Source organism: Balaenoptera ricei, chromosome 4, assembly GCF_028023285.1.
Source record: "Balaenoptera ricei isolate mBalRic1 chromosome 4, mBalRic1.hap2, whole genome shotgun sequence".
Lineage (NCBI taxonomy): Eukaryota > Metazoa > Chordata > Mammalia > Artiodactyla > Balaenopteridae > Balaenoptera > Balaenoptera ricei.
In genome coordinates this window covers 101,675,919-101,701,046 of record NC_082642.1, presented here as the reverse complement: position 1 = coordinate 101,701,046, position 25,128 = coordinate 101,675,919, and the positions used below count along the sequence as shown (strand labels likewise).

Here is a 25,128-nt window from a genome sequence, read left to right as displayed (position 1 = left end):
AAGAAAGTAAAGGATAAAGAAAAAAAGATTGGCTCGTATGTTGCCATCATTTTTTCAATTCAATTTCACTTGAACAACACGTTATTTATAAGGACCTTTTATGTCAAAGATAAATAATGCATATTCAAGAATAAACTCCTCTGGGTATGAATATGTCTGAATGATATCCTAGGAATACATCAGCCTATTTGCTTCAGGACAAGCTAGAAGAGAAAAAGAATTGGAATGGGAGTAGAATAGACCTAGGTATAAGCCAACATTCAGATCAAGTCCAAACATGGTTATGGTTCACCTATACCATGTCCAGCAGGTGAAAGGGCTGGATGAACTTTCAGAATAATAAGGCAGAAATGGTAAGTGTGTCAGAAACAGAGTAGAACCACCTAGTAGGTCTTTTGGAGATGAGGCTAAAAGAAGAGGAACAAGGCCCGAGACTAACATGAATGAGGTGAGAAAGCTGGGCCAATCCAATTAGCAGGACAAGAGGACAGGGTTCTGTAGGATTCATGCATTTTGATGGAAAGAAAATAATTCTGGACACCTAAATGGGGCCCACTTCTTGAACTCCCCTAGGGGAGAGCCCTGGGTAAATACTCTACAGTAATACCATTTAACAGATATCTTAGCTCTTTCTTGTGACTGTTGCAATCAAACATTATATCCCCATCTCAAGATTAGGATATTATCTGCTGGCCTGCCTCTCTCTGGGAACAGAGTTCAAGCTGCCATTAGATGAGTTCAGGCTGCCAGCTAGGATGAGGGAATCACTGATAAAGGAATCAGGATTGAATACGAATGAAGGGGAGTAAATCATTTTTCTAAAAATGAATATTCTGAGCCTGGTTGAAGGGTTGTGCCACTGAAAGGAAAAGTGGAGTTTGGAAAAAAACTAACTTAACCGGAAGTAGACACATTAAATCAGATTGGTAAAGCAGCAGATCTTAGCAACTTGGTGACAACAAAGATTTCTATACTTTTTATAATCCCAAAATAGACAGGTGGAAGGATTATGGTTTGATGCACAAATCAGCATTTGTCTTTCTATTCTTGGAAATAATCTAAAATCAACATTGAAAATGAAAGCCAAAATTACAAACGCCATTTTGTGTAGAACTAGAAGCTGCTAAAACCTCAAATCAGAAATGGATGGCAGGGCTGGCTGGTGGAAGGGCTGGCAAAATTAGTGGATACTGAACAAGGATGGGTGCAGGAGGAAGTAAAGGGAGGTAACCAAGGCGAGGAGACACCATAGCCACAGATCTCAAAAAGAGCAAGCTGAAAGTTTGTTTTATGACCAAGGATTTTTAAAATTAATTAATTAATTTATTTATTTATTTTGGCTGCACCAGGTCTTAATTATGGCACTCAAGATCTTCGTTGTGGTATGTTTAGTTGCAGCATGTTTAGTTGCAACATGCGGGATCTTCGGTTGCGGCATGTGGGCTCTTAGTTGCATCATGGAGACTCAGTTGTGGCACGCGGACTTCTTAGTTTTGGCGTGCATGTGAGATCTAGTTCCCCAACCAGGGATCAAACCCAGGCCCCCTGCATTGGGAGCACAGAGTCTTACCCACTGGACCACCAAGGAAGTTCCTGACCCAGGATTTTATACGTGAGTTTCCTCAGCTTTTTCTTCCCTCTAGCCAATGGAAATAAGAAGCTGTGGTGCCTCTCCTCACCAGCTGCTACAGAGGCAAGCTGCCTCCTGCAAATACAGCTCGCCTCTCTGGTCCTTGTTTACCTCCACCTCCTTTGTGAGATTGTGAACACAATGAGGAAGTCTGCAAATGATGTGACTGTGCGCATAGAACATCCATAAGAACTCCCTATAATTATTACAGTTTTTAAAAGAGTTCTGCATGGTTACTACATACAAAAACAATATACAAAAATTAATAATTGGGACTTCCATTTTGGCCATGATGAAGTAACCACTATGGAGTACCAGACTGTTCTTCTACTACAATTTTGTAATTATTTAGTTCTCCCTTTAATTCTATTTTTCTTCATGTATCGTGATGTTCTGTTATTAGATGCATACATATTTATGATAGTTACGTCTTCCTAATGTATTGCTCCTTTTATCATCATGAAATTTACTTCTTTGTCACAGATAGTACTCTTTGTCTTGAAATCTACTTTATCTGATATTAATATAGTCACTCCAGCCTTCAAATGCTTACTGTATGCCTACTATATCCTTTTCCATCAATTTACTTTTAACCTATTTGTATCATAATACTTAAAGTGTGTCTTATACATCATATAGTGGGTTCTTGCTTTTACTATCCATTCTGATAATCTGTACCTTTTTACAAGACTTATTAGTCCATTAATATTTAATATAATTATTGGTATAGTTGGATTTTGATCTAACATTTAATTATTTATTTTCTGTTTGTGCGCTTCCCACTCTTCCATTTTCCCTCTATTTCTTCTTTCCTATTTTCTGTTAGATCATTTATTGTTATTCTTTTAGATTATTTATTCTTTAAAATTCCATTTTAATTTCTGTTAGCTTTTTAAGTACTTTTCTTTGTTTGCTTTTTAAATAATTGCTTCAGAGATTATAATATTTATCCTTTACTTCTCACAGTCTACTTAGGTAATATTATAGTAATACACATCTTTCATCAACTGATGGAACAACCAGTCAAAAACTCCATAAGATATGATGATCTGAAAAACACTATCAAACATCCCCACCTGATACTTAAAAAACACTATACCTACACATTCAAAGGCACATGGGCCATTTACCAAGATAGATCACTTGCTGGAACATAAGACAAGTTTTAATAGCTTTTAAAAGATTGAAATAATACAGAATATGCATATTCTCTGATTACAACAGTAGTAAATTAAAAATAAATTACAGAAGACATTTGGCAATTAAAAAACACACTTAAAAATAATGTATGGGTCAAGGAGAAATTAATAAAGAAATTATAAAACATTTCAAAGTAAATGATAATTAAAATATAACACCAAAATTTGTGGGATACAGCTAAGGCAATGCTTAGAAGAAATTTATAGCTTTTAGTACATATATAAGAAAACTCAAAAATCAATGACCTAACATTCCACCTCAAGAAACTAGAAAAAGAAAAGCAAAAAAACCCCCCAAAAACCCAAAACTCGGAGTAAGTAGAAGAAAGGAAATAAAAATAATAAAAATAAAATAATAAAACAATAATTAATAGAATAAGTGTAAATAATAAAAATGAAAGCAAGACTCAATGAAATAAAAAGCCAACAAAACAATAGAAAAATTAGCAAAGACAAAACCTTATTCTTTAAAAAGATCAACAAAATGGATGAACTCCTAGCTAGGCCAATCAAGAAATAAAAGAGAGACAATACAAATCTTCAGTATCAGGAATTAAAATACATCCTACAGAGTTATGTCAAAAAATTTTACAATTTTGAAGAAATGTATAAATTCTATGAAAGATACAAAGTTACAAAACTTACTAAAGAAGAAAGAGACAACCCTCTATTTATTAAGGAAATTGAATTCACAGTTAAAAATTTTTCCACTAAGAAAATTACAGGCCCAGATACATCACTGGTGAGTTCTAGCAAACATTTAAGGAAGAAATAATACTAATTCTACACAAAATATTTCTGAAAATAGAAGAGACCAAAATACTTCCCAGTTTATTATATGAAGTCAGCAATAATTTAGTCCTTTGATAAGAATCAGAAACCAATGTCTTGGTAACTAAAGTCCTTCACCCTTGTGAAAAATGCTGGATGGTCTGGCTGGTACATTTGGCCTAAATCTCTTAATAGGACTCTGTTATAGCAGAGTCCTATTGTTGGGTATGGGGAAGAGTCTACCTTAATCTCCGTACTTAGGTAGAAAACCAGGAAATTGATTCACTCTGTATGAGAATTCCAAAGGGTAAGATGTTGCTTAGATATTTTAGAAAGACTGAGAACAAGGTAAGGGCTCCAGGAAAAAAAATTCAGCTATCAGGTATGTAGCTGAACCAGGACAGAGACCTCTTCTCACAGCACCAAGGTAGAAGGTTTCAGAGTGTCAGCAGAGTATTTCACGTTATGATTTGAGATCCTAAAACCCATGATTTATGAACTAATTTATGAGCTGAGGACAGGGCCAGGCCAGACTTGATAAGACCTGCCCTTAAGAAGGTCTGACATTAAAAAGGGAGATTCAGGCAGTGCTGGACAAAGGGCCATTATCATTAAATTCATCCATCCAGAGCGGGAGAGGAGTAGAGGGCGTTGGTCCCACCCACTCGGGCCCTGGAAGCCTGCTGGGCTCCCAGGTGGTGTCCCCTGCCCTCTGAGACCAGAGGCGGGAGGCACCCCTGGGCCTCTTCTGTTCTGTTGAGCCTAAGCCCCACCCCCCACACCTCCCAGGGCCTTTTCCAGCCCTGTGGGTCCTAAGTATAGGCCCTGCCCACTGCCCAAACCCTGCCCCTGCTTAGGCCCCGCCCCCCACAGCCAAGGCCTTTCCCACCTTTTTTTTTTTTTTTCTCCTCCTCTTTCTTACTATTGTGGTTCTTTTTTACTTTCTGGTTGTTGGTTCATCTATATTTTTATTTTTATATTCTTTCTAACATATCTGTTAGTTTCCTAGTCTAATTTTATTTTTTACTTGTTATTGTTCTCCATTTTTTTTTTTTTCAGCTGCCCCACGCAACTTGTGGGATCTTGGTTCACAAGCCAGGGGTAGGGCTGAAGTTCCTGCAGTGGGAGCTCTGAATCTGAACCACTGGACTGACAGAGAACCTCAGACACCCCAGGGAATACTCATCAGAGTGAGGTCTCCCAGAGATCCTCATCTCGGCACCAAGACCCAGCTCTAAGCAACAACCTACAAGCTCCAGTGTTGGAAGCCTAAGGCCAAACAACCAGTAAGGCAGGAACACAATCCCACTCATAAAAAAAAAAAAGAGATGGCAAAAAAACATGTCACAGAGGAAGGAGCAAGGTGAAATCCTATAAGACCAAATAAATGAAGAGGAAAAAGGCAATCTACCTGAGAAAGAATTCAGAGTAATGATAGTAAAGGTGATCCAGAATCTCAGAAATAGAATGGAGGCATGGACTGAGAAAATACAAGAAATGTTTAACAAAGCTCTAGAAGAACTAAAGAACAAACAAACAGAGATGGACAACACAATAACTGAAATGAAAAATACACTAGAAGGAATCAATAACAGAATAACTGAGGCAGAACGAATAAGTGAGCTGGAAGACAAAATGGTGGAAATAACTGCCAAGGAGCAGAATAAAGATAAACGAATGAAAAGAACTGAAGACAATCTCAGAGACCTCTGGGACAACACTAAATGCACCAACATTCAAATTATAGGGGTCCCAGAAGAAGAAGAGAAAAAGAAAGGGTCTGAGAAAATATTTGAAGAGATTATAGTGGAAAACTTCCCTAACATGGGAAAGGAAATAGTCACCCAAGCTCAGGAAGCACAGAGAGTCCCATACAGGGTAAACCCTAGGAGAAACACACAAAGACACACATTAATCAAACTAACAAAAATTAAATTCAGAGAAAAAATATTAAAAGCAGCAAGGGAAAAACAAAAAATAACATACAAAGGAATACCCACAAGGTTATCAGCTGATTTTTCAGCAGAAACTCTGCAGGCCAGAAGGAAGAGGCGGGATATACTTAAAGTGATGAAAGAGAAAAACCTACAACCAAGATTACTCTACCCAGCAAGGATCTCATTCAGATTTGACAGAGAAATCAAAAGCTTTTCAGAAAAGCAAAAGCTAAGAGAATTCAGCACCACCAAACCAGCTTTACAGCAAATGCTAAAGAAACTTCTCTAGGTGGGAAACACAAGAGAAGAAAAAGACACACAAAAACAAACCCAAAACAATTAAGAAAATGGTAATAGGAACATACATATCGATAATAACCTTGAATGTAAATGGATTAAATGTCCCAACCAAAAGACACAGACTGGCTAAATGGATACAAAAACAAGACCCATATATATGCTGTCTACAAGAGACCCACTTCAGACCTAGGGACACATACAGACTGAAAGTGAAGGAATGGGAAAAGATATTACATGCAAATCAAAAGAAAGCTGGAGTAGCAATACTCGTATCAGATAAAACAGACTTTAAAATAAAGACTAACAGAGACCTTATCTCTGTTACAAGAGGTAAGGAAGGACACTACATAATGATCAAGTGATCAATCCAAGAAGAAGATATAACAATTATAAATGTTTATGCATCCAACATAGGAGCACCTCAATACATAAGGCAAATGCTAATAACCATGAAAGGGGAAATCAACAGTAACATAATAATAGTAGGGGACTTTAACACCCCACTTACACCAATGGACAGATCATCCAAACAAAATAAATAAGGAAACACAAGCTTTAAATGACACAATAGACCAGATAGATTTAACTGATATTTATAGAACATTCCACCCGAAAGTGGCAGAATACACTTTCTTCTTAAGTGCACACGGAACATTCTCCAGGATAGATCACATCTTAGGTCACAAATCAAGCCTTGGAAAATTTAAGAAAATTGAAATCATATGAAGCATCTTTTCTGACTACAACGCTATGAGACTGGAAATCAGTTACAGGAAAAAAACTGAAAAAAACCACAAATACATGGAGGCTAAACAGTGCACTACTAAACAAGCAAGAGATCACTGAAGAAATCAAAGAAGAAATAAAAAAATACATAAAAACAAATAACAAAAACACGATGACCCAAAACCTACGGGGCGTAGCAAAAGCAGTTCTAAGAGGGAAGTTTATAGCAATTCAATCTCACCTCAGGAAACAAGAAAAATCTCAAATAAACAATCTAACCCTACACCTAAAGCAACTAGAGAAAGAAGAACAAAGAAAACCCAAAGTCAGTAGAAGGAGAGAAGTCATAAAAATCAGAGCAGAAATAAATGAAATAGAAATGAAGAAAACAATAGCAAAGATCAATAAAACTAAAAGCTGGTTCTTTGAGAAGATAAACAAAATTGATATACCCTTAGCCAGATTCATCAAGAAAAAAAGGGAGAGGACACAAATCAATAAAGTTAGAAATGAAAAGGAGAAATCACAACTGACACCGCAGAAATACAAAGGATTATAAGAGACTACTGCAAACAACTATATGCCAATAAAACGAACAGCCATGAAAAAATGGACAACTTCTTGGAAAGGTACAATTTTCCAAGACTGAACCAGGAAGAATTAGAAAATATAAACAGACCTATCACAAGGAATGAAATTGAAAAATCTTCCAACAAACAAAAGTTCAGGACCAGATGGCTTTACAGGTGAATTCTATCAAACATTTAGAGAAGAAGAGAATGAACTTGAAGACATGGGGAGGGGGAGGGGGAAGCTGGGGCAAAGTGAGAGTAGCAGTGACATATATACACTACCAAATGTAAAATAGTTAGCTAGTGGGAAGTAACCGCATAGCACAGGGAGATCAACTCGGTGCTTTGCGACGACCTAGAGGGGTGGGATAGGGAGGGTGGGAGGGAGAGACACAAGAGGCAGGGAATATGGGGATATATGTATGCATATGGCTGATTCACTTTGTTGTACAACAGAAACCAACACAGTATTGTGAAGCAATTATACTCCAATAAAGATCTATAAAAAAAAATGTGAAAAAAAAAAGAAAAAAAGAAATCATCCAGGAAAATACTGCAAAGGACTAGAAACTAAAAAGTAGACAATCCTGTGTCAGAAACATCGTGAGTGGAGAAAAGTGGAAATGGAAAAACAAAAGAGAAGCGAATTAAAGTTTTTGAGGAGAGTGATATACTCATATTTTTTGGAAAGATAACTCTAATGGTGGTATGGACAGGAAGACTCAAGCAGAAATCCTTGCTGTAAGAGTCCAAGCAAGAGGAGATAGACCTCTAAAATAAAATACGATACGGAGAAATCATGGATTTACCAGACATGCCTCAGATAAACTGAAAGAATTTAATGTACATTTTGTAAATGAAATGATTTCCCCAGGACCTGCTCTCCTCTAGGTGAATAGTAAAAATTAGATTCTGAAACTATATTTAGGATTACAACTAAAAATGTCAATATTCCACTAAGCCACCTAACACCACGATGTCCAGTTAGAAAGAGCCAGTCATCTTTTAAAAATCCTATTACAAAATTCTTCACTTTCCCTTCTATCTGCAATCTATGATATCCTTCCACATATGTTATCCAATTTAACCCTCAAACAGCTCACAATGATCATTTTATGAGTGAGAAAATTGAGGCTCAGAAAGGTGAAATAATTTATCCAAGATCAAGCATCTCTAAGTGGTAGACCCAGGACTCAAAACTTAAGGCCAGCTCTCTTTCCACTACACTGTATTAGAGAAGCCCATTAAAGACCTTGTAGACCCTACAGGAAGGAGCCAGACCAGATGTGAAGATGGGTCATTATCAACATAGAGATGATAGTAACTTCTGTGTTCCAGGACTAGAGATAAAATGATTAAAACACAGACTCTGCTCTTAAAGAACTTAGAGTTTAGTAAGGGAATTAAACAAGTCAAACTTTCTGTCGTATAAACTTAGATATGCACTCTTTAAAAATTATTTTACCTAAATTTGATAATCAAGACCCTAAGTGTATATTATAATCTTTACTCACATTTTGATGCAGATCTAGAAGAATGAGACTGCCTTCCATCACTCTTTGATCTCTCTGATTTCCCCTCATCAGTATCCTGATCATCTGGTTCCTTCATTTTCTCTGTAAGCACAAAATTGAGACAGAGAAAGGGATAGAGCTGTAAAATAGAAATCATTAACAGATTTTTTTCCCCCTAAACAAATTCCATGAGCACCAAACACCATGTGTGTTGACAATCTGTATGTTTGCAAGGTATCAGAAATGACTTCACCAGCTGGAGGGCACAGCCATCATCAGAGACCTCTGTAGAATGGCAAAATATAGTCAGATATTCCCTTCCTCCAGGCAAACTTGTCATTGTGGTGTCCTCTTGTTTTCCAGAAGTCCACAGTGAAACACCACCCAAGCCTATCTTTTCTCTAAATGCTCCACATTAAAATTAACCCTTTGCCATCCTTCCTTTGGTTCATCCCCTCCTCTTCCTCCTCCCATCATCAAAGTCCCCTGGTGTTACTAATCAATTTCAATTTAAAAATATTTGTTGAGGATAACTTCTATGTATCAAATCTTATGTTAGGCACTAAATTGCAGTACTGAACTGGAAAGATACGATCCTTAACTTAGTGGAGCTTTTTTAGAAATATAGGTATTAAACAAGTAACTAAAATATAATGAGTGCTACAAAAAAATAGGGTGCTGTGGGCACATACAGCAAGAAGATTAAACCATGTCTGGGGTTAAGGAAGAGGCATTTGAGACACAGGTAATGAGTAGACGTTGGCCAGGCATAAAATGGGAAAGAGATTATTGGCAGAGGGAGCTTCTAAGAGAGGCTTGTGTCTGTGAAGGCCTGAGAGCAGTCTATTGGCTAGAGCAGGAGAGTGAAATGGACATTGATGAGGAAGCGGGTAGCAGATCATCAAATTGTCTCTAAGCTTTGCTAAGGAGTTTAGAACTTATTTCTATGGTAATTGAAAGCCATTGAAGGTTTTTAAGGAGGGGAGTGACACGACAGGTTTTCTCTGTCCTCCTTCTCTATGGCAGCTCTTGTAGATGAGAACATCTACTATGTCTTCCTTCTAAGTCTTCATTTCTCCACACTAAACATCCCGTGTTTCCTCAACATTCTTCTGTGGCACAGCTGGCAGGCAGAGCAGAGTAGTAGTACTATTTGGATGAGATCTGTGGTTAGATTCAGGTTTGAATCCCAGTTTTGCCACATAACTAGCTAATTACTTTACATCAATTCCTCAATTGTAAAATGGGAGTGAAGAAAAAACTATGTATAAGGCTGCTATGAGAATTAACTGAACTAGTGCATTATTATACCTTCCTGGTCTCTCAAGAAAGACTACTATGCCCAGAGCAGCCAGGATCTACACTACACGATCAGTGCATGAGTGCAGAATGACAACTACCCACCTTCATCTGGACATTAGGGTTTGTACCATCTGTTTTCTTGCACTGACATCATAATGATACCCTCTCTTGATTTCTGTGTTCGTTTTTATTTTTTTAGAATTAAGGGATTGAGAAGTTGTATTGTAACCTGATGAGGCTTTGATGTCAGAGAGCCTTGTTTGGCCAAGAAAAAAGGTTAACTTGGCCAAGGGCCAAGCCCCTAGCATCCCTTAACCTGTCAGTCCTTTTACATGTACAATGGGGATGTTAAGGTTGTCTGGCAGAGTTATTGTAAGTATTAAATGAGATCTTTTATGCCCACAGTTCTCAACTCCGGCTGTACTTTAGAATCACTTGGAAAACTTTTTACAGTGTACCATTCTCAGGGTCTCACTCCCTATATAATTCTTTTGTGGAGCCAAAGAATAGGAACCAGAGTTAAGGACCATGGGTTTATATCAAACTCTTCGTAGGTACTGGAAAATGGTAGTTTTACTATAATTACTACACATTCTCTTTAATACAGCTAGGGCTCAATAAATATGATCACAGAATCTTGAGAGTTGAAAGAGGGTTAATCTGGTCCAATCCTCCCACCCAATATAAGTCACACACCTACAACTCAAGCCCAGGCTAAGAGTATTGGCTAGAATCACACTGACTGGCCTCAAAGCCAGGCTCTTCCTCTTACTATTATAGCTGTGAGGTATTAAACAAGTATTTAACCTCTCTGTGCCTTCTCATCTGTAAAGTGCAGTACCTACTTCACAAGGTGGTTCTGAGATCTCAATGAGTTAATACAGTAAAGCTTTCAAAGAACAGTGCCTTGCACTCAGTAGGTAAAATAGTTGAAGGGATGAATGTTTTAATTCCTGAATAAAGGAACAAATGAAGGAACACACCAAGAGAAAATCAGCTTTCATTTAAACATTTCAGGTAAGAGGGTGAGCACATTCTGCTAATGTTCTCAGCTCTAGTTCTTAGGAAGTTCATTTTATATTATATGAAATCCTCCTCCCTGCAACTTGGATCTATTTGGCCCTATTCTTCTGGGGACACACAGAACACGTTTTCCTGTTTACTATAGCCATTCAAATAATTGTAGCTAGTTAACTTTCCTTCCCAGATCCTCTCTTTTCCCAGATAAAGCATCCCAATTCTTTCAACTATTTCTCACTACCATGTTTTCAACTCTTTTCAGCATCTGGATAGCTCAAAAAATTAATTCCCAATGCATCATATATCCCTCCCAATTTTGTATGTCCTTTGAAGGATCTGGACACTTTCCAAAAGATATGAACCATCACTTTACCCGTTGGGGACATTATATTCTTTCAAGGCAGCCTAATATTACATTATCTTGCCAGGGTTGGGGGGGTGGGCAGGCTTATCATATACTGACTCATAATAATCCATTTGTAACCAGCTAGAATGACTAAACCTTATTTCTGTATACCTAACCATGTCCTATCTTATACAACTGAACTAGCTAGGTTTGGGAGTCTATTTGCAGAACTACCTTAAATCTATTTTCATTAGACTCGGGCTTACTGGTCCAGCCTACGGTTAATTCTGTTAACCAACTCATTAGGTAGACTGTGAAGTTTTGAGTCAACCCTGAGGAAGTGTAAAGAAAAAAGAAAATTATAGTACACAGTGTTGCAGAGTGTGTGTTGCTAGAAGGAGGTTGGCTGGAAGCCGGACAGAGGGCTCCCCAAGATGACATCACTCAAGATTCATTCCTTAGATTCCAGGGTCGGTCCCCACTCTCACAAACTCAAACACTCCATCTCAGCAGTGTGCCAGAGCTGGTCACGTTGAGATTCATAGAGATTCCTGTATAAAAACAGACACTCAGTTTTTACTTTACAGTGTGAAATACAACTGTGGAGAGAATAACAGCTCGTGGTTTTTTTTTTACCATGTGTCGAGCACAGTTCTGAGGATTCTACACGTATTGTTTCATATATTTCTCAAAACTCTATGAGTTACGTGCATTTTACAGATGAGATAGCAGAGCAGTTACTATTTGAATCCTTCGCTCTCACCCAACTCATGCAATTGACTTCCAAGTCCTGTTGCCCAGCGTCCAGTTATTAAGCCTTTTGAATTCATCCTCTCCCTTCTAGTCCCACTGTCACCATCCTAGTTCTGGTCCTCATACTGTCTCACCTCTACCATTACCACAGCTTCATTCTCTCCCTTCTCTGGTCCATTTGTACACTGCCTCTTATATTCCTAAAACACAGCTTTTAATGTGCCACTCTTCTTGTTTAAAACCTTTAATGGCTCCTCATTGCCACAGAACAAGAACTCAGATTCCTTGGTGTGGCACAAAGGTCCTTCATCTTAGGGTCTGTAATTCATCTCTTGTCACCTTCCCCTTTCCTGGATCCTCCTCAGCCCCTCCTCTTTCTCAAAAGTTTTAGTCAGTAGCCACCTTGGACAACTCACAATTGGCCGGGCATGCTGAGTACTTGTATGCTACTATATCTACTTGTATGTAACAAGGATTTATTGTGCACCTAATGTGTCTTGCATGTGCTACACACTTACTTGACCTGCATTATCCTATTTAATTGTAATAGGAACCCCATGAAGTAAGCACTACCACCTTCCCTACCTAGATGAGGAATCTAAAGTGCAGAAGGTCAACTTGCCAAGTGTCACGCTTAACAGGTCTGGGTGGCTTGTTGACCCCAGAACCCAGGCACTTTCCCACCGACTCCCTGTTCCTGGCTCAGCCCGGTCCAACTCGGACTCCTGCCGTCGTCTGTCTTCCTCCCCAGCTGGATCATGAGCTCCTTGCAGGCAGGAACAGCGTCCACGTTGTATCTACAGTGTGTAGCCCCATGCCTGTGAATGCTGTCGCTTCAAATGTTTGTCGAACTGATCCATAGAAAGGAGAAGGAATGTGTCTCAGCAAAGCCCGGAGAACCCTAGTTCAGCCTAAGAGAAGTCCAAATGGGGTCGACTGATCCCTGACTCACCAACAGATTTGAGGGGGAGGTTGTGGGAACTGCCAGGCTGCTGGGGTCAAAACTTACCTAAGGCACCGGCCTCCGCCGCGCGTTCCCAGTCACGGCGTCTGCCCCAGGTCTCCGTTTACTGCGGTTACCACGGCAACGCCATCCCGCCTCCCGGGTGGGCGGAGACGGACGGGCCGAGAGGCGCATGCGCCGCCCTAAGGCCGCTTTCTGGGAAATGCCAGGGCGGTTGCAGGGGTACCCGTGATCTCGCTTGCCCTCTGGCCCGGCTATTTCGTGGCCCATGACTCAGGATCAAAGCCAAACAGAAACCCCGGCATTCTACCAGCTTATTATCCCCGTTTAATTTTTATGTCTAGTTTATATTATTATTATCCTAAGGATGGTATATTGATGACTTTCGAAGATATGCCCAATAATACAAAATGGCTCAAAGGTGCCCTGATCACACGCCGTCATCAGCAAAGATACGTCGCGGGGCGATTTTTGTTTTATTTATTTATTTTACGTTATGTCATCTCTGTTGACTTTAAGTATTTTATGTTGTGGGCTCCTTGGTCACAGGACTCTAGGTGCACAAAATATAGGCCTAGCTTGACAGATTTTTTCGGTTTAGCAGTTTGCTCTCCAAATGCTCTGTAGCACAGCCAGCAATCATTATTAATTATTTTTAAGCACCTAACTAATGTTACTGGTTACAAAACATTGTTTTTAAATGGCTACAGCCTCGCAATAATATGTGACAAAGAACTTTGTATCCAGAATATGTAAAGAACTCTTAAAAGTCAATAACGAAAAAATTAACCACCTAGGACTTTGAATACCTCACCACATCAGATGTATGAGCAGTCAATAAACACATGGAAAGATTCATAACAGTAGGCCCCAGGGAGATGCACACCACAATGCAAAAATTCCATATCTACTGGGATGGGTAAAAGTTTTAAAATTGCCAGCACCAAATGTGGAAGGATGTGGAGCAAATGGAACTCTCATATAATGCTGTTGAAAATGTAAAGTAGCACAACCACTCTGGAAAAACGTTTGGCAGTTTCTTTAAAAGTTAAACATTTACCAAGTGATTCCATGTCCAAGGTATTTTCCCAAGAGAATAAAAAATTTCCATCCGTACAAAGCCTTATACGTGAATGTTCATAGCAGCCATATTCACAATAGCAAAAAACTGGAAACCACCCAAATGGTCACTGACAGGTGAATGGATAAATATCTGTACAACAGAATACTACTCAGAAGTAAAAAGGAAGAAACTGATACACACAACATGGATGAATCTCAATTAGGATGAGTGAAAGTAGCCAGGCACAAAATATTACAGTGTGTGTGATTTCATTTATATAAAATGCAAACAAATCTGTGATGACCAAAAGCAGATCAGTGGTTCCCTAGAGCTGGAGTAAAGGGAGAGATGCACTGCAGAGAGACATGAGGAATCTTCTGGAGATGATAGAAATGGTCTTAATTGTGGTGATAGTTTTGTGTGGATATACAACTGCCAAAGTCCATGAACTGTTCTCTTTCAATGGATGTATGGATGTATTTTGTTGTATATAAATTATTTCTCAATAAAGTTGGTAAGAAAAAAATGGCTGTATTATATTTTGTGTTTATTGGTTTCTGTAATGTTACACAACGATTTTCCAAAAACTTTGTACCATGCATTTATTGGTAATATTGAAATGTTCTCTTTAGTCAAGTATTCTCGAGGATTAAAAAACGAGACCATTATCGCTGCTGTTAATTATATAAATAGTATATCCAGGGTGTCAAAAAGTCAGAAAACATAGGATAAACTTACTTTTAAACAGTATGTTAGTTATTTTCAAATAACATGCTCAACATATTTTATTTCAACCTACAAACATCTTTAAAGTTAAAGCACTGGATCCAGTTATTAATTTGAGAAAAACACAAACTCACTACAGAATGTCTTTAAAAATCCAGGAATACAGAGGGAATAGTGTATTTATTTCTACATCAAAAAGTTGGCAGTCATTACTGAATGCTTGTGAGTCAGGTGCTGTTCTTAGCATATTTACATCTATTTACCTCACTTAATTCTCACAACCCTGTAAGAAAGGTATTATCTCTGACTTTCAAATGGGAAAAATGAGATTAATCTGCCCAAGGGACACAGCCCAAGGAACACAGATGGCATATGAATCCAAGCTTTCTGATGGCAACACTTGCACCCTAAGCCACTATGCTATATTAGTTATTTCTTTTAAGTTAGTAGAAGTCCAATAATTGTTTTTAAAAAGAGCTTCAAGTCCTGGCTTTACTTCTTATAAGCACTCTGACATTGGGTAGCTTATTCAACCCCTAGAGCTCAATTTCCTCATCTGTAAGGGGGGAGGGTGGCATTTAAACACGTCTAACTCAGAGGTTGACTGTGAGATTTAAACGCAATAATGGGCTACTGCGGCTTATCACGGCGCCTGCCACAGGAACGGCTCAATAAAGGACAGCTATTACCATTATGGTGCTTCCATATTGTGCACACCATAAGAGGGCAGCGCAGCATAGGCTTTGGAGAAAGACTGCCCATGTTCCCATTCTAGTGCCACCACTCCCTGGTTACGTGACCTTGAGAGAGTGCTCACCTCCTCGTACCTAATTTCCTCAACTGCCTGGCACTTAGCACATAGTAAACCATTATTAAATTCTGCTAATCCAAATGATTTTGCTATACAGTGTAGGAGTGATTGTATCATAAATATGGATTTAGCTATCAGTCTAGTTCCTCTCGCAAGCCGCAATTTGGAGAACTGTAAATTTTATTAAAGTTTATTAGCAACTGATCAGCAGCTTTCTGGGACATATCGGACAAGACATATGTTAGCAAAAAACTTGCTTCTAAAACCAAGAAACACAAGTAATCTGAGTTTGGACCGTTAAAAGTAAATACAAATGTAGTACATCACAGTCAAATACAGCAGAGTTCACCTGTCTGCAGTGCTATAGATCCATGGTTCCCAAATTTGAGCATGCACCGAGTCACATGAAAGGCTTATTAAAAAAGACACCAGAGTTTCTGATCAATAGGTCTGGGGTAGGGCCCAAGAATTTTCGCACCTAACAAGTACCCCAGGTGATACTGATGCAGCTGGCTCTGAAAGCTGATAAAGAGACGCTAATAAAGGTAGTTTAACTTAATTAAAACCAAATATGCACTAATTTATGACTTAGGGATAATAAATGTTTTTATAATGATGTTTCCCAAGCTTGGCTGTTCACTGGAATCATCTCAGGAGGTTTTTAAAATACTAATGTTTGTGTCCCGTCCTCAAAGTTTCTAATTTAATTGGTCTGGAGTGAGAATTGGGCACTGGGAATTTTAGAAGGTCCCCAGATGACTCTAATAACAGCTGAAGTTGAGAAGCACTACTCCAGAAGGCCTAAGAAAGAAAGGCTCCTTTCTCTGTATCTATTATTCTTGGAGTTTTTTCAATCTACCTTTGTATTTTATCAGCAAAAACAAACATTAACAGGATGAATACTTCAATATCAGTCCCACAGGTTGCCAGGGAGCTAGCGGTAAAAGTTTTTGCATTGGTTCTCAGCTCTGGCTGCACGTTAAATCACTGTGAGCAGCTTTTTAAAATGCCACGCCAAGGCATCTTAGAGGTTGAAAGGAATATAGAGGAAAAAAATAAAGAGCCAACCAGTTGGAGAATATTAAGGAAAATATATGTCAAAAAGAATGCATTCACAAACCAAGCAGATAACTTGACGTTTCAATAAGAGAAGGAATAACACTAAAATGGTTTTATATGCCATACAGGGATAGTATTTATTAAATACCAAGGTTTAAAAAGTGCAATACAGATGGAAGAATCTGCAATAATGCAAATGCATACAGATGACTTCACATAAATAAAATCAGTGATACCAAAGGATAATAATTTTTTTGCCCCTACAACAATGAAGAGGCCCAAATGAAAGCTGCATAGCACACTTCCTACAACAGTGACTTACAACTGCAGGAGGAGGGAAGGTGTTATCTGAGAAAGTTCCCCAAGCAGTTTCAGTGTGCTTTCCCCTCACCACTCCCACCTCACTTAGGCTGAGAATTCCTATCATAGAGCCAAGGAGCAGAGACCATTCAAAAACCAAGTTTAAAACAGAAACCAATATGTGAGATCAAACAGGTGCCTTGAAGAAAAATCTACCCTGAATGCATTGTAGATTCAAGGCTGGGAAAATTGATAGCAACGTTTTGTACTCAATTCTGTTTCAAACATTAAATAAACCAATAAATCAATGTTACTGCATTCAGATATTTAAGCTCAATCATTATTTTTTTGATATATATTACCATTACTGATAACATTTTCACATGTAAAGACTATATAAGAATTTTATAATATACATAACCACCCTTACCTGCTTAAGCAAATATAAACAAATACTCCCACACTTACTTTTTAAAACTATACATTCACTTGATGGAAAAAGTGATGGACTACAGTGACTTCTCTCAAAAGGGGGCGTAAATTTTTCTGAAAGCCAGACTTTAGTCACACCGAGGCATTTTATTGTAAGTTATATGCAAAAGCAACTTAGTTCTTCAGAAAAAAATAAAACAAAAATAAAATAGATCAACATTTGAGATACACTGGACCAAAAAAAATCTGAATAAAGATGATAAAGATAAAAATATATTACGCAAAGGCTTCCCTGGTGGCGCAGTGGTTGAGAATCTGCCTGCTAATGCAGGGGACATGGGTTCGAGCCCTGGTCTGGGAAGATCCCACATGCCGCGGAGCAACTAAGCCCATGAGCCACAACTACTGAGCCTGCGCGTCTGGAGCCTGTGCTCCACAACAAGAGAGGCTGCGATAGTGAGAGGCCCGCGCACCGCGATGAAGAGTGGCCCCCACTTGCCGCAACTAAAGAGAGCCCTCGCACAGAAACGAAGACCCAACACAGCCATAAATAATAAATAAATTAATTAATTAATTTAAAAAATATATATATATATTACTCAAAAAAATCCTTGAATTTATTAGAATATAAAACTTTAATTTCCCTCTAGTCAAAATTTTATTCACAAGATGTTATAGGTTGTTTGTTTGTTGGAAATCTATTTGAAAAGGTCAAAATTAAAATAATTGCTTTATTTCTTTGTTCTATTAGTACTAAGTCACGAGATCTTTGTAAGTTTTATCTGAAAGAAGAACATAAAAACTTGAAAGCAGGAGCAGGGAAAGGGGAGTGGAAACTCAAGAATATATTACTGAGAACAAACTCTACAACTCGACCTCACTTATGACACGTGGGTAGCAAGAGCAAACCAGCCTTCTTCATTTTGTTTCTCAATCTGTTGAACAAAGATGCAGAAAGGCTTTAGAAAGTAATCAGGAGCATGAAACCACTCAAGATTTACAATTATTTATACCAAGTACATAGAACCAAACTTATCTTACACCACTGAATGGCACTAAAAATTATTGCTACTAGCAATTTTTATTCTCTATCAGAGACACTCCCAAATATTCCCTGGTCAACAGATCCCCTTATTGATTTGGGAGGCCTAATTTTTTTAAAAAGAATCAATCCAGTATTTTATACAAATCATATGTACAACTTTTTAAAATAACAAAAAAAGTTATTTGACCTTGGTAAATTAAATCTGTCACTAAATTCCAGAAATTAAGGGCAAATTATATAAAATAGTTTACGTTAAAGCTTTTTAAGAATATAAGAAACAACAAAGGACAAATCTTCCAGTGCTGGGCAACTGGAATATTCTGAGCCTATCGATTAATTTGGACTATAAATACTCAATGTTTATTGAGGCATTCACTATTTGGTCTAATTACTGAAGCTAGTAATAAGAACAGCAAGGAAGATTCCCCCCCCAACCCCATCAAACAGTTGTTAGCTCATGTTTGCAAGTGTAATGTTTATGATTTTAAAGATACCCTCACAATTTGCTATGACTAATCAGTCAAAGGAACTATATTTTGCTGTATTACCAGCACAGAAAAACGCCTTTTGCAAAAATTTTGGATATACTGTAAGATGCTTAGTTTCTGTACATTCCTATAGCAAATCAGAACACGTAAAAAATACGTAAGACATTTATTTACCCTTTGTGCCATAACCTCTCTACGTGTAGCACATAACCTCTCTGTGGCACACTCAGATACAGCACCCTGGGGCAGAGTGACAAGGAAAGTGACTGGCCCCAGTGCTCTGGCTATCCCAAGCCCTGCACAGCCACAGCAAAGACTGAGGTAACCAGTATCTCAGTAAGCCCACAACCCATTCAAGGCACCCCTGCGAGTCTTGCCACACTATTTGGAATGCTCTGACTAAAACAATAATGTCCGATCTTTGTTGAAATCTTATTGAATTTTACCTTATTCCTTAGTTACCCTAGAAAACAAAAGAAGTGTATGCTTATTTGTTTTTTCTAATGAAGGTGAATTAGTTTTTCTTTTCTTCTGAGAATTTTATATTATCTTTAAGATAACGGAATAATAATTAAGCATGGAAACTGCTAAATCAGCCACCTCCTACCTTTGCCCTCCCAACCTCTAGACACATTTCACAATTACATTTTATCACATACCTTTGCTCTTGGATTAAGAGGTGTCAAGTGCCCACTTCCCGAGGTGGCATTTAATGGAGAACAAGAATTACTAGTAGCCCCTGGAGATCTATTTATGAGAAATGAAAGAGAGTGAGAGAGTAATCTATTATTATTCACCTTTAAAAATTATATAAGACACAATTCTCAATACTGAGAAGAGCTTGAAAGGAATGGCTGACTTAAGTCCAAATAAGGTAAATTATTTGCAACATATTTTCACCAACCTAAGTCTTTTTTTTTTAATTAATAGATTTTCTTTTTTAGAGTATGTTTAGGTTTACAGAAAGACTGAATGGAATGTACAGAGACCATTAGAGGACAGATAAGTTTTTAACATTAAAGAGGAAGAATGGATGTGCAGCGGTGGGGAAGAAGGTCAAGGTCGTGGAAGAGTAATGAGACGTGGAGCAGTGCAGTACTAGCATGTAGAGTGGACACAGAGAGCCAGGTACATCCTTGGCGTCACCATTTACCAACCACGTGACCCATCGAGGCGAATCGCCCAATTAGCTCTATGAGCTTTGGTTTCACTTACTGTAAAGGAGGAAAATACTATTGGTCAATTTACCCTGTCATATATTACCTCCTTATTTTGTAACCCATAAAACGCTCTACATATGTGCTATTATCCCATTTTTGTTTTCAATAGCCAACCCAATGCTTTTCTACTTAATTAAGGCTTGTTCCTCACTCTTCTTCTTTTTTCCCCCAAAATTCTCCTCCCCAATTACTTGATTTTCTCTACATGAGTGAATCTGTCTGAATCTAAGTCAGACATTATGCACTACCTTTTTTCACAAAGAAAATAAAACACAAACCACGTTCTTGATTTTAACCCTACCTTCTTGAATTTAGCCCACTGGTAGGAGAGACAGTACTGCATTTTGAGCTTTCTGGGGCTTCCGCTACTGGAATAGATACCTCAATCATCCTCTTTCCTCCTTCTATAATATAAAAATAAACATTAGTTTCATTATCTTTCAATAAAATGAAAATTAAAATTTAACTTGATTTCTGTCTTACTGCAAATTATACATTATAAATTTGAGGGTTCTTTCTATATTTTTATCATCATGGACCACAAATACACTTTAAGGATTTTTTAAAAAATGAACTGTGGGACAAGAAACTTTAGCTCTTAGTGTCAATTCAGGAACATGCCAGTTCCTAGAGAGCCAGAATCTTCAGACAAGTGGTATCATGTCAGATCTGCAAGTGAAAAACAGAAATTAAGAGCTAGCCCTAAAGAATAGGAGATCTTGGTCAGAGCGGCTTATCTAAAGCTTTCCAAAAAAAAAAGGAAAAAGAAAGAAAATTTCTGGAGTTATGCAGTAAAACTTTAAATCTCCTAAATCTATTACATTATTACTGTTACTGAAGACATTAAATTTGGAGGGGAAAGTTGGCTGAAGAGCTCATATGGTTAAAGGCAAGTATAATTATGTACATTTTCAATATTTCAGAAGTAGATAATCAGTCAACAGATATTTACTAAGTATCTACTCATGAAAGGCTCAGGCAGTGCTCCTAAGAATCACTGCTTAAAACCAGTGATTTCTGGACTTTAAGGGGTAATGAAGCTCTATTCAATTTTATAACATATTCCTTGGTTACCCTAGAAAACAAAAGAGGTTCTGCATGGCATATGATTTATTTTTATCTTTATCATTATAGCCCACAGAGGTTCCTGTGAAACCAATAATTTTACTTAAGAAAAGAATACCTTAGACAAATAAGCACTGGAATGGAAAGAACACGGTTGCAAATCTACCAGTTTGCGTTAGAATTTCAGACAAATCACTCAACCTCTTTGTGCCTCGGTTTACTTATTATCAAATAGTTGTATCAGCTTTGTCTACTCTGAGGGTGTGTTGAAAACTAAATGAGCCAACAGAAATGAAAGTATTAACCTCAAAGAACTACTGAAATAGGTGTCTCATTTTATCACAGAATTATTCTTATGAGTGATCTGCTTTATTTTTTCTTCATTGCACTTAGCACTAACTGACATTGTCTCATGTACTTATTTGCTTATTTGTATTGCCTGCTCCCCAACTTGAACCCCGGAGTAGTCAAGTTGGGCAGGGGCTTGTCCTGTTCGATGCAGTATCCCCAGTGCCCAGAACATGGTGGCACACCGTTGGTATTCACATATATTGAGTGATTTCACTTATTTATTCTAGTCAGAAGTTGCCTCTAGACTTTCTGACTATGAAGAACGGTAGATAAAGCTGTAATATGAAGGAGCCTAGAATAAACAAAGAGGAAAGGACCTTAGGGAAATGCGTTATCCATCACTTTCCAGTAACTTCCAAATCACTCTGTTTTCCTGTTTTCTTTTTTAAAAATATTTATTTATTTATTTATTTATTTGGCTGCGCCAGGTCTTAGTTGCGGCACTCGGGATCTCTAGTTGCGGCATGCGTGTGGAATCTAGTTCCCTGACCAGAGATCAAACCCAGGCCCCTGGCATTGGGAGCGTGGAGTCTTAACCATTGGACCACCAGGGAAGTGCCTCAAATCACTCTGTTTTCTGGGTCTGTAATTCAAAAAGGAAATAACTTCTGAGAGAAAAAGTCTTATTGGTAGATCCTTCATAGGTAACCTACTTCAACCAGCCACAGGACATAGGAATCTCTCTAAAACACCGATGCTTGAACACCTCAGAGGGCACACCACTTACTGATACAGAGCTTTGTCTATTCCTGACAATTAGAACCTTCTCTTACACCAGGCCCAAATTAGTCTCTCTAGAACCTTCATGCAGCTCTACCCCTTGAGGGTCTTAATAATTCAATTTTTGGCTAAAGAGCAACTTGAGGTCTACTTCCTTTTGTCAGCACCTTTTTGAATGTGATCACTATGACAACTAATTTTTCAGTTACTTTCTATTGTTTAGAATCCCCTGTAGCTTTCGACATTCCTAAATGTAACAATTAAATAGGAAGTTTAACTTACAAGTGAAAATGTTTTAATGGTTTTAACAGAATAATAACTTGTAATTTGTTGCTGATGAAATTCTAAATTATTTTGATGCTTATGCTTATAAATAGCTGCAGCATATGCCATGAATGAATCATATACAGAAATAGATCCCATTTACATGTAGGGCAACTTAGGAACTCAGACACCAAAGATTAACTGCAGGCGCCATGGGATAGCTTTCTAGAAGCTAGAGAGGAGACCAGTCTTCTAATCCCATTTCTGTCACTTAAGTCTGTTTCTTTCTATATAAAATTGAAGACACGGAAATATACGCGCTCTGAGATTTCTTTTAGCTAAATATATACTTGCAAAATCAAGAAAATGAAAATTTTCATGTGTCTAAGCTTTTAAATCATGAATTTGTGACTAACCAGTCCATGCTCCGAGAGGTGACCGAATAGGTGATACTGGTGGAGAGGAAGGATTCAAACCAACAAGTTTCTGCTGCTCTATTAATTGCAAGAGTTTTCCACGAGCCTCCATACTCTGTCGATTCAATTCTGCAATCCGCTCCTCCATGCTACTTGGGGTTAGAGGTTGTACTGCTGGAAAAGTCTTAAGAAAAAAAAAAGGACACAGACTCCATATTAAAAATAATACAAACAATTTTGACCTTTTGTAAAAACAAACTCTTCCACTAAGAGCCAGCAAATTAGTATTCATAGCCTTTGCTACATGCGAACGTGAATACTGGGCAAATAGTAATAGAATTTACAAATCTCTTAATTGAAAAATAAAGGCTAAAGTAAAGGGATACTAATCCTTCTAGTATCAGTGCCACATAAGCCCTCTAGTCCCTCTGCCCATGGAGAGTGTCTGTGGGACAAAGCAAAGCCTTCCTGCATCTCTTAGTGTTTGTTGAGCTGCACAAAGATCACACGAGCAAAGATACTACTCCTAGTGATTGACTTCTAACATCCCTATTAAAGACAGGTCTGGAGTTTGAATCACAGTATACAAAAGAGGACCTGCTCTAGTTGAAATAGATGCTTCTATAATTATAATCTTCACACATGCACCATGAGCTATTTGGCAAAGATTTCTAGGAATCTTATCACTCCTTCTGACCATGTGTCAGCCTCCCCAGGCCACTTTTGGCCTAACATACCTGATTCAAGAAGGCTGGTGACTGGAAAGGAATATGAGAGGCAGAGTAAAAAGGAGCCACCCAAGGAATATAATGTAAGTTTGATTTGAAAATTCCTGAAAGGAATGTCACTCTTAAGTATTTCATTTAGTAAATATGTCCCTTTGGGGAAAAACAATTCCTACTAGAAGTCATTAATTTGTAGCTTATGCCCGTTAGTTAAAAAAGAGATAAGCAAAACAGCATGAATTAAAAATCATTTTGTAATTCTGATTATAATGAAAAGGGTGGTGAGGGCAATAATACTAGATTGTCCTCTCTAGCCTAACTGTTATACTAATTGGAAAAGGGGGCAAAGCTCCATTTTTAATTCTGTGGGCTTTTTTAAACCAAGAGTTGCCTGTTTCAAATAAACTTCAAAACTCTGCATACACAGAAATGTCTCTGTTGACTAAAACTGAGGCAGCTTGTACTTACATACAACTGTATCGATCACTGCTGCCCACTCCTAATCTCCATCTCGGCTTCTTCTCCAGTCTCTTCTGACTGCTATTTCTGTCACTCGATACCCGTATTGCCCTTATTGCCCATGAGCCAGTGCTGACAGAGATGGCCCTTACCCCCACCCTCCCCTAACCTTCCTCACGGAGGCCCTCAATCCACAGTTGGTAAAGCCCTTATGGAAGTGATCACTCTGGAACCCCTAATCCATGAAGCTGGCCAGCTCCTTCTCACGGCCCCGCCTCCCATCAGAACTCTGAGAGGCGCCACATTGGCTCATGACCGGGTAAAAGGAAGACTCTCCCGTCACTGGGATCTGCATGAGGGCGTGTGTTATAAACACTCCACAACTGGAACTTAGAATCCCTTTGCTCCCCACAAACAAGGAAATGAAGGTTTACATTGCCAGGTCAGCCCTCAGTTACTTAACTTACAAAATTCCAGCACTACAATATGCAAACTTTTGCTGCTCAAAGTGTAATCCTTGGACCAACATCACCTGGGAACTTATTAGAAACGCACAGGTTCTACCTCAGACCTACTCAATCAGAGTCTGCATTTTAGCAAGATTACCAGATGATTAGAATGTACACTAAAGTCTGACTTTAATAATTCTTTAAAACATCACTTCTAAGGGAAAATGCATTCTGTGTCCTAAAAAATTAACTACTCACGAGTTGAGGGCCAACTACACATAATTCTCTTTTATGAGCCCCTTTAAGAGTAAAAATGATTTCAATTAAAACACAATTATGTGGTAAACTTTCAAGACATATTTATTCTACATATTATATTTAAAACTTCATTCCTAGCTTAATTTTAGCTTTCCTACCTGTTTTACTTTTGTCCTATTTTCCCCATTCATTTCCTCATTTTAAATTTTATGTTGTACTCTTTTAATGCATGTGTGACATAAA

At 38.1% G+C, this 25,128-nt stretch overlaps 2 protein-coding genes across 12 annotated transcripts in view; both read right to left on the bottom strand.

Annotated features, from left to right (window-relative positions):
* Positions 1 to 13,226, bottom strand: part of CFAP44 (cilia and flagella associated protein 44) — a 121,816-nt gene extending 108,590 nt beyond the window's left edge. Inside the window, exons 1-2 of one of the 5 annotated variants that reach the window (XM_059921136.1) lie at positions 13,080 to 13,226; positions 8,650 to 8,751 (exon numbers count right to left, since the gene is read on the bottom strand). In XM_059921136.1, coding sequence (XP_059777119.1) covers positions 8,650 to 8,746 — 97 coding nt within the window. In that variant the 5' untranslated portion in view covers positions 8,747 to 8,751; positions 13,080 to 13,226. Of the gene's footprint in view, positions 1 to 8,649; positions 8,752 to 11,685; positions 11,774 to 13,079 lie in introns of those variants that run through there. The other 4 variants (XM_059921131.1, XM_059921133.1, XM_059921137.1 and 1 more) reach the window with 4 other exon arrangements.
* A 3,592-nt stretch (positions 13,227 to 16,818) lies between these two features.
* The window catches only part of SPICE1 (spindle and centriole associated protein 1), a 204,793-nt gene continuing 196,483 nt past the window's right edge, over positions 16,819 to 25,128 (bottom strand). For all 7 annotated transcript variants that reach the window (XM_059921121.1, XM_059921119.1, XM_059921122.1 and 4 more), the window contains 4 exons: positions 22,995 to 23,178; positions 20,480 to 20,582; positions 19,618 to 19,705; positions 16,819 to 18,360 (listed from right to left, as the gene is read on the bottom strand). In XM_059921121.1, the coding sequence (XP_059777104.1) occupies positions 18,307 to 18,360; positions 19,618 to 19,705; positions 20,480 to 20,582; positions 22,995 to 23,178 (429 nt within the window). In that variant the 3' untranslated portion in view covers positions 16,819 to 18,306. The remainder of the gene's footprint in view (positions 18,361 to 19,617; positions 19,706 to 20,479; positions 20,583 to 22,994; positions 23,179 to 25,128) is intronic.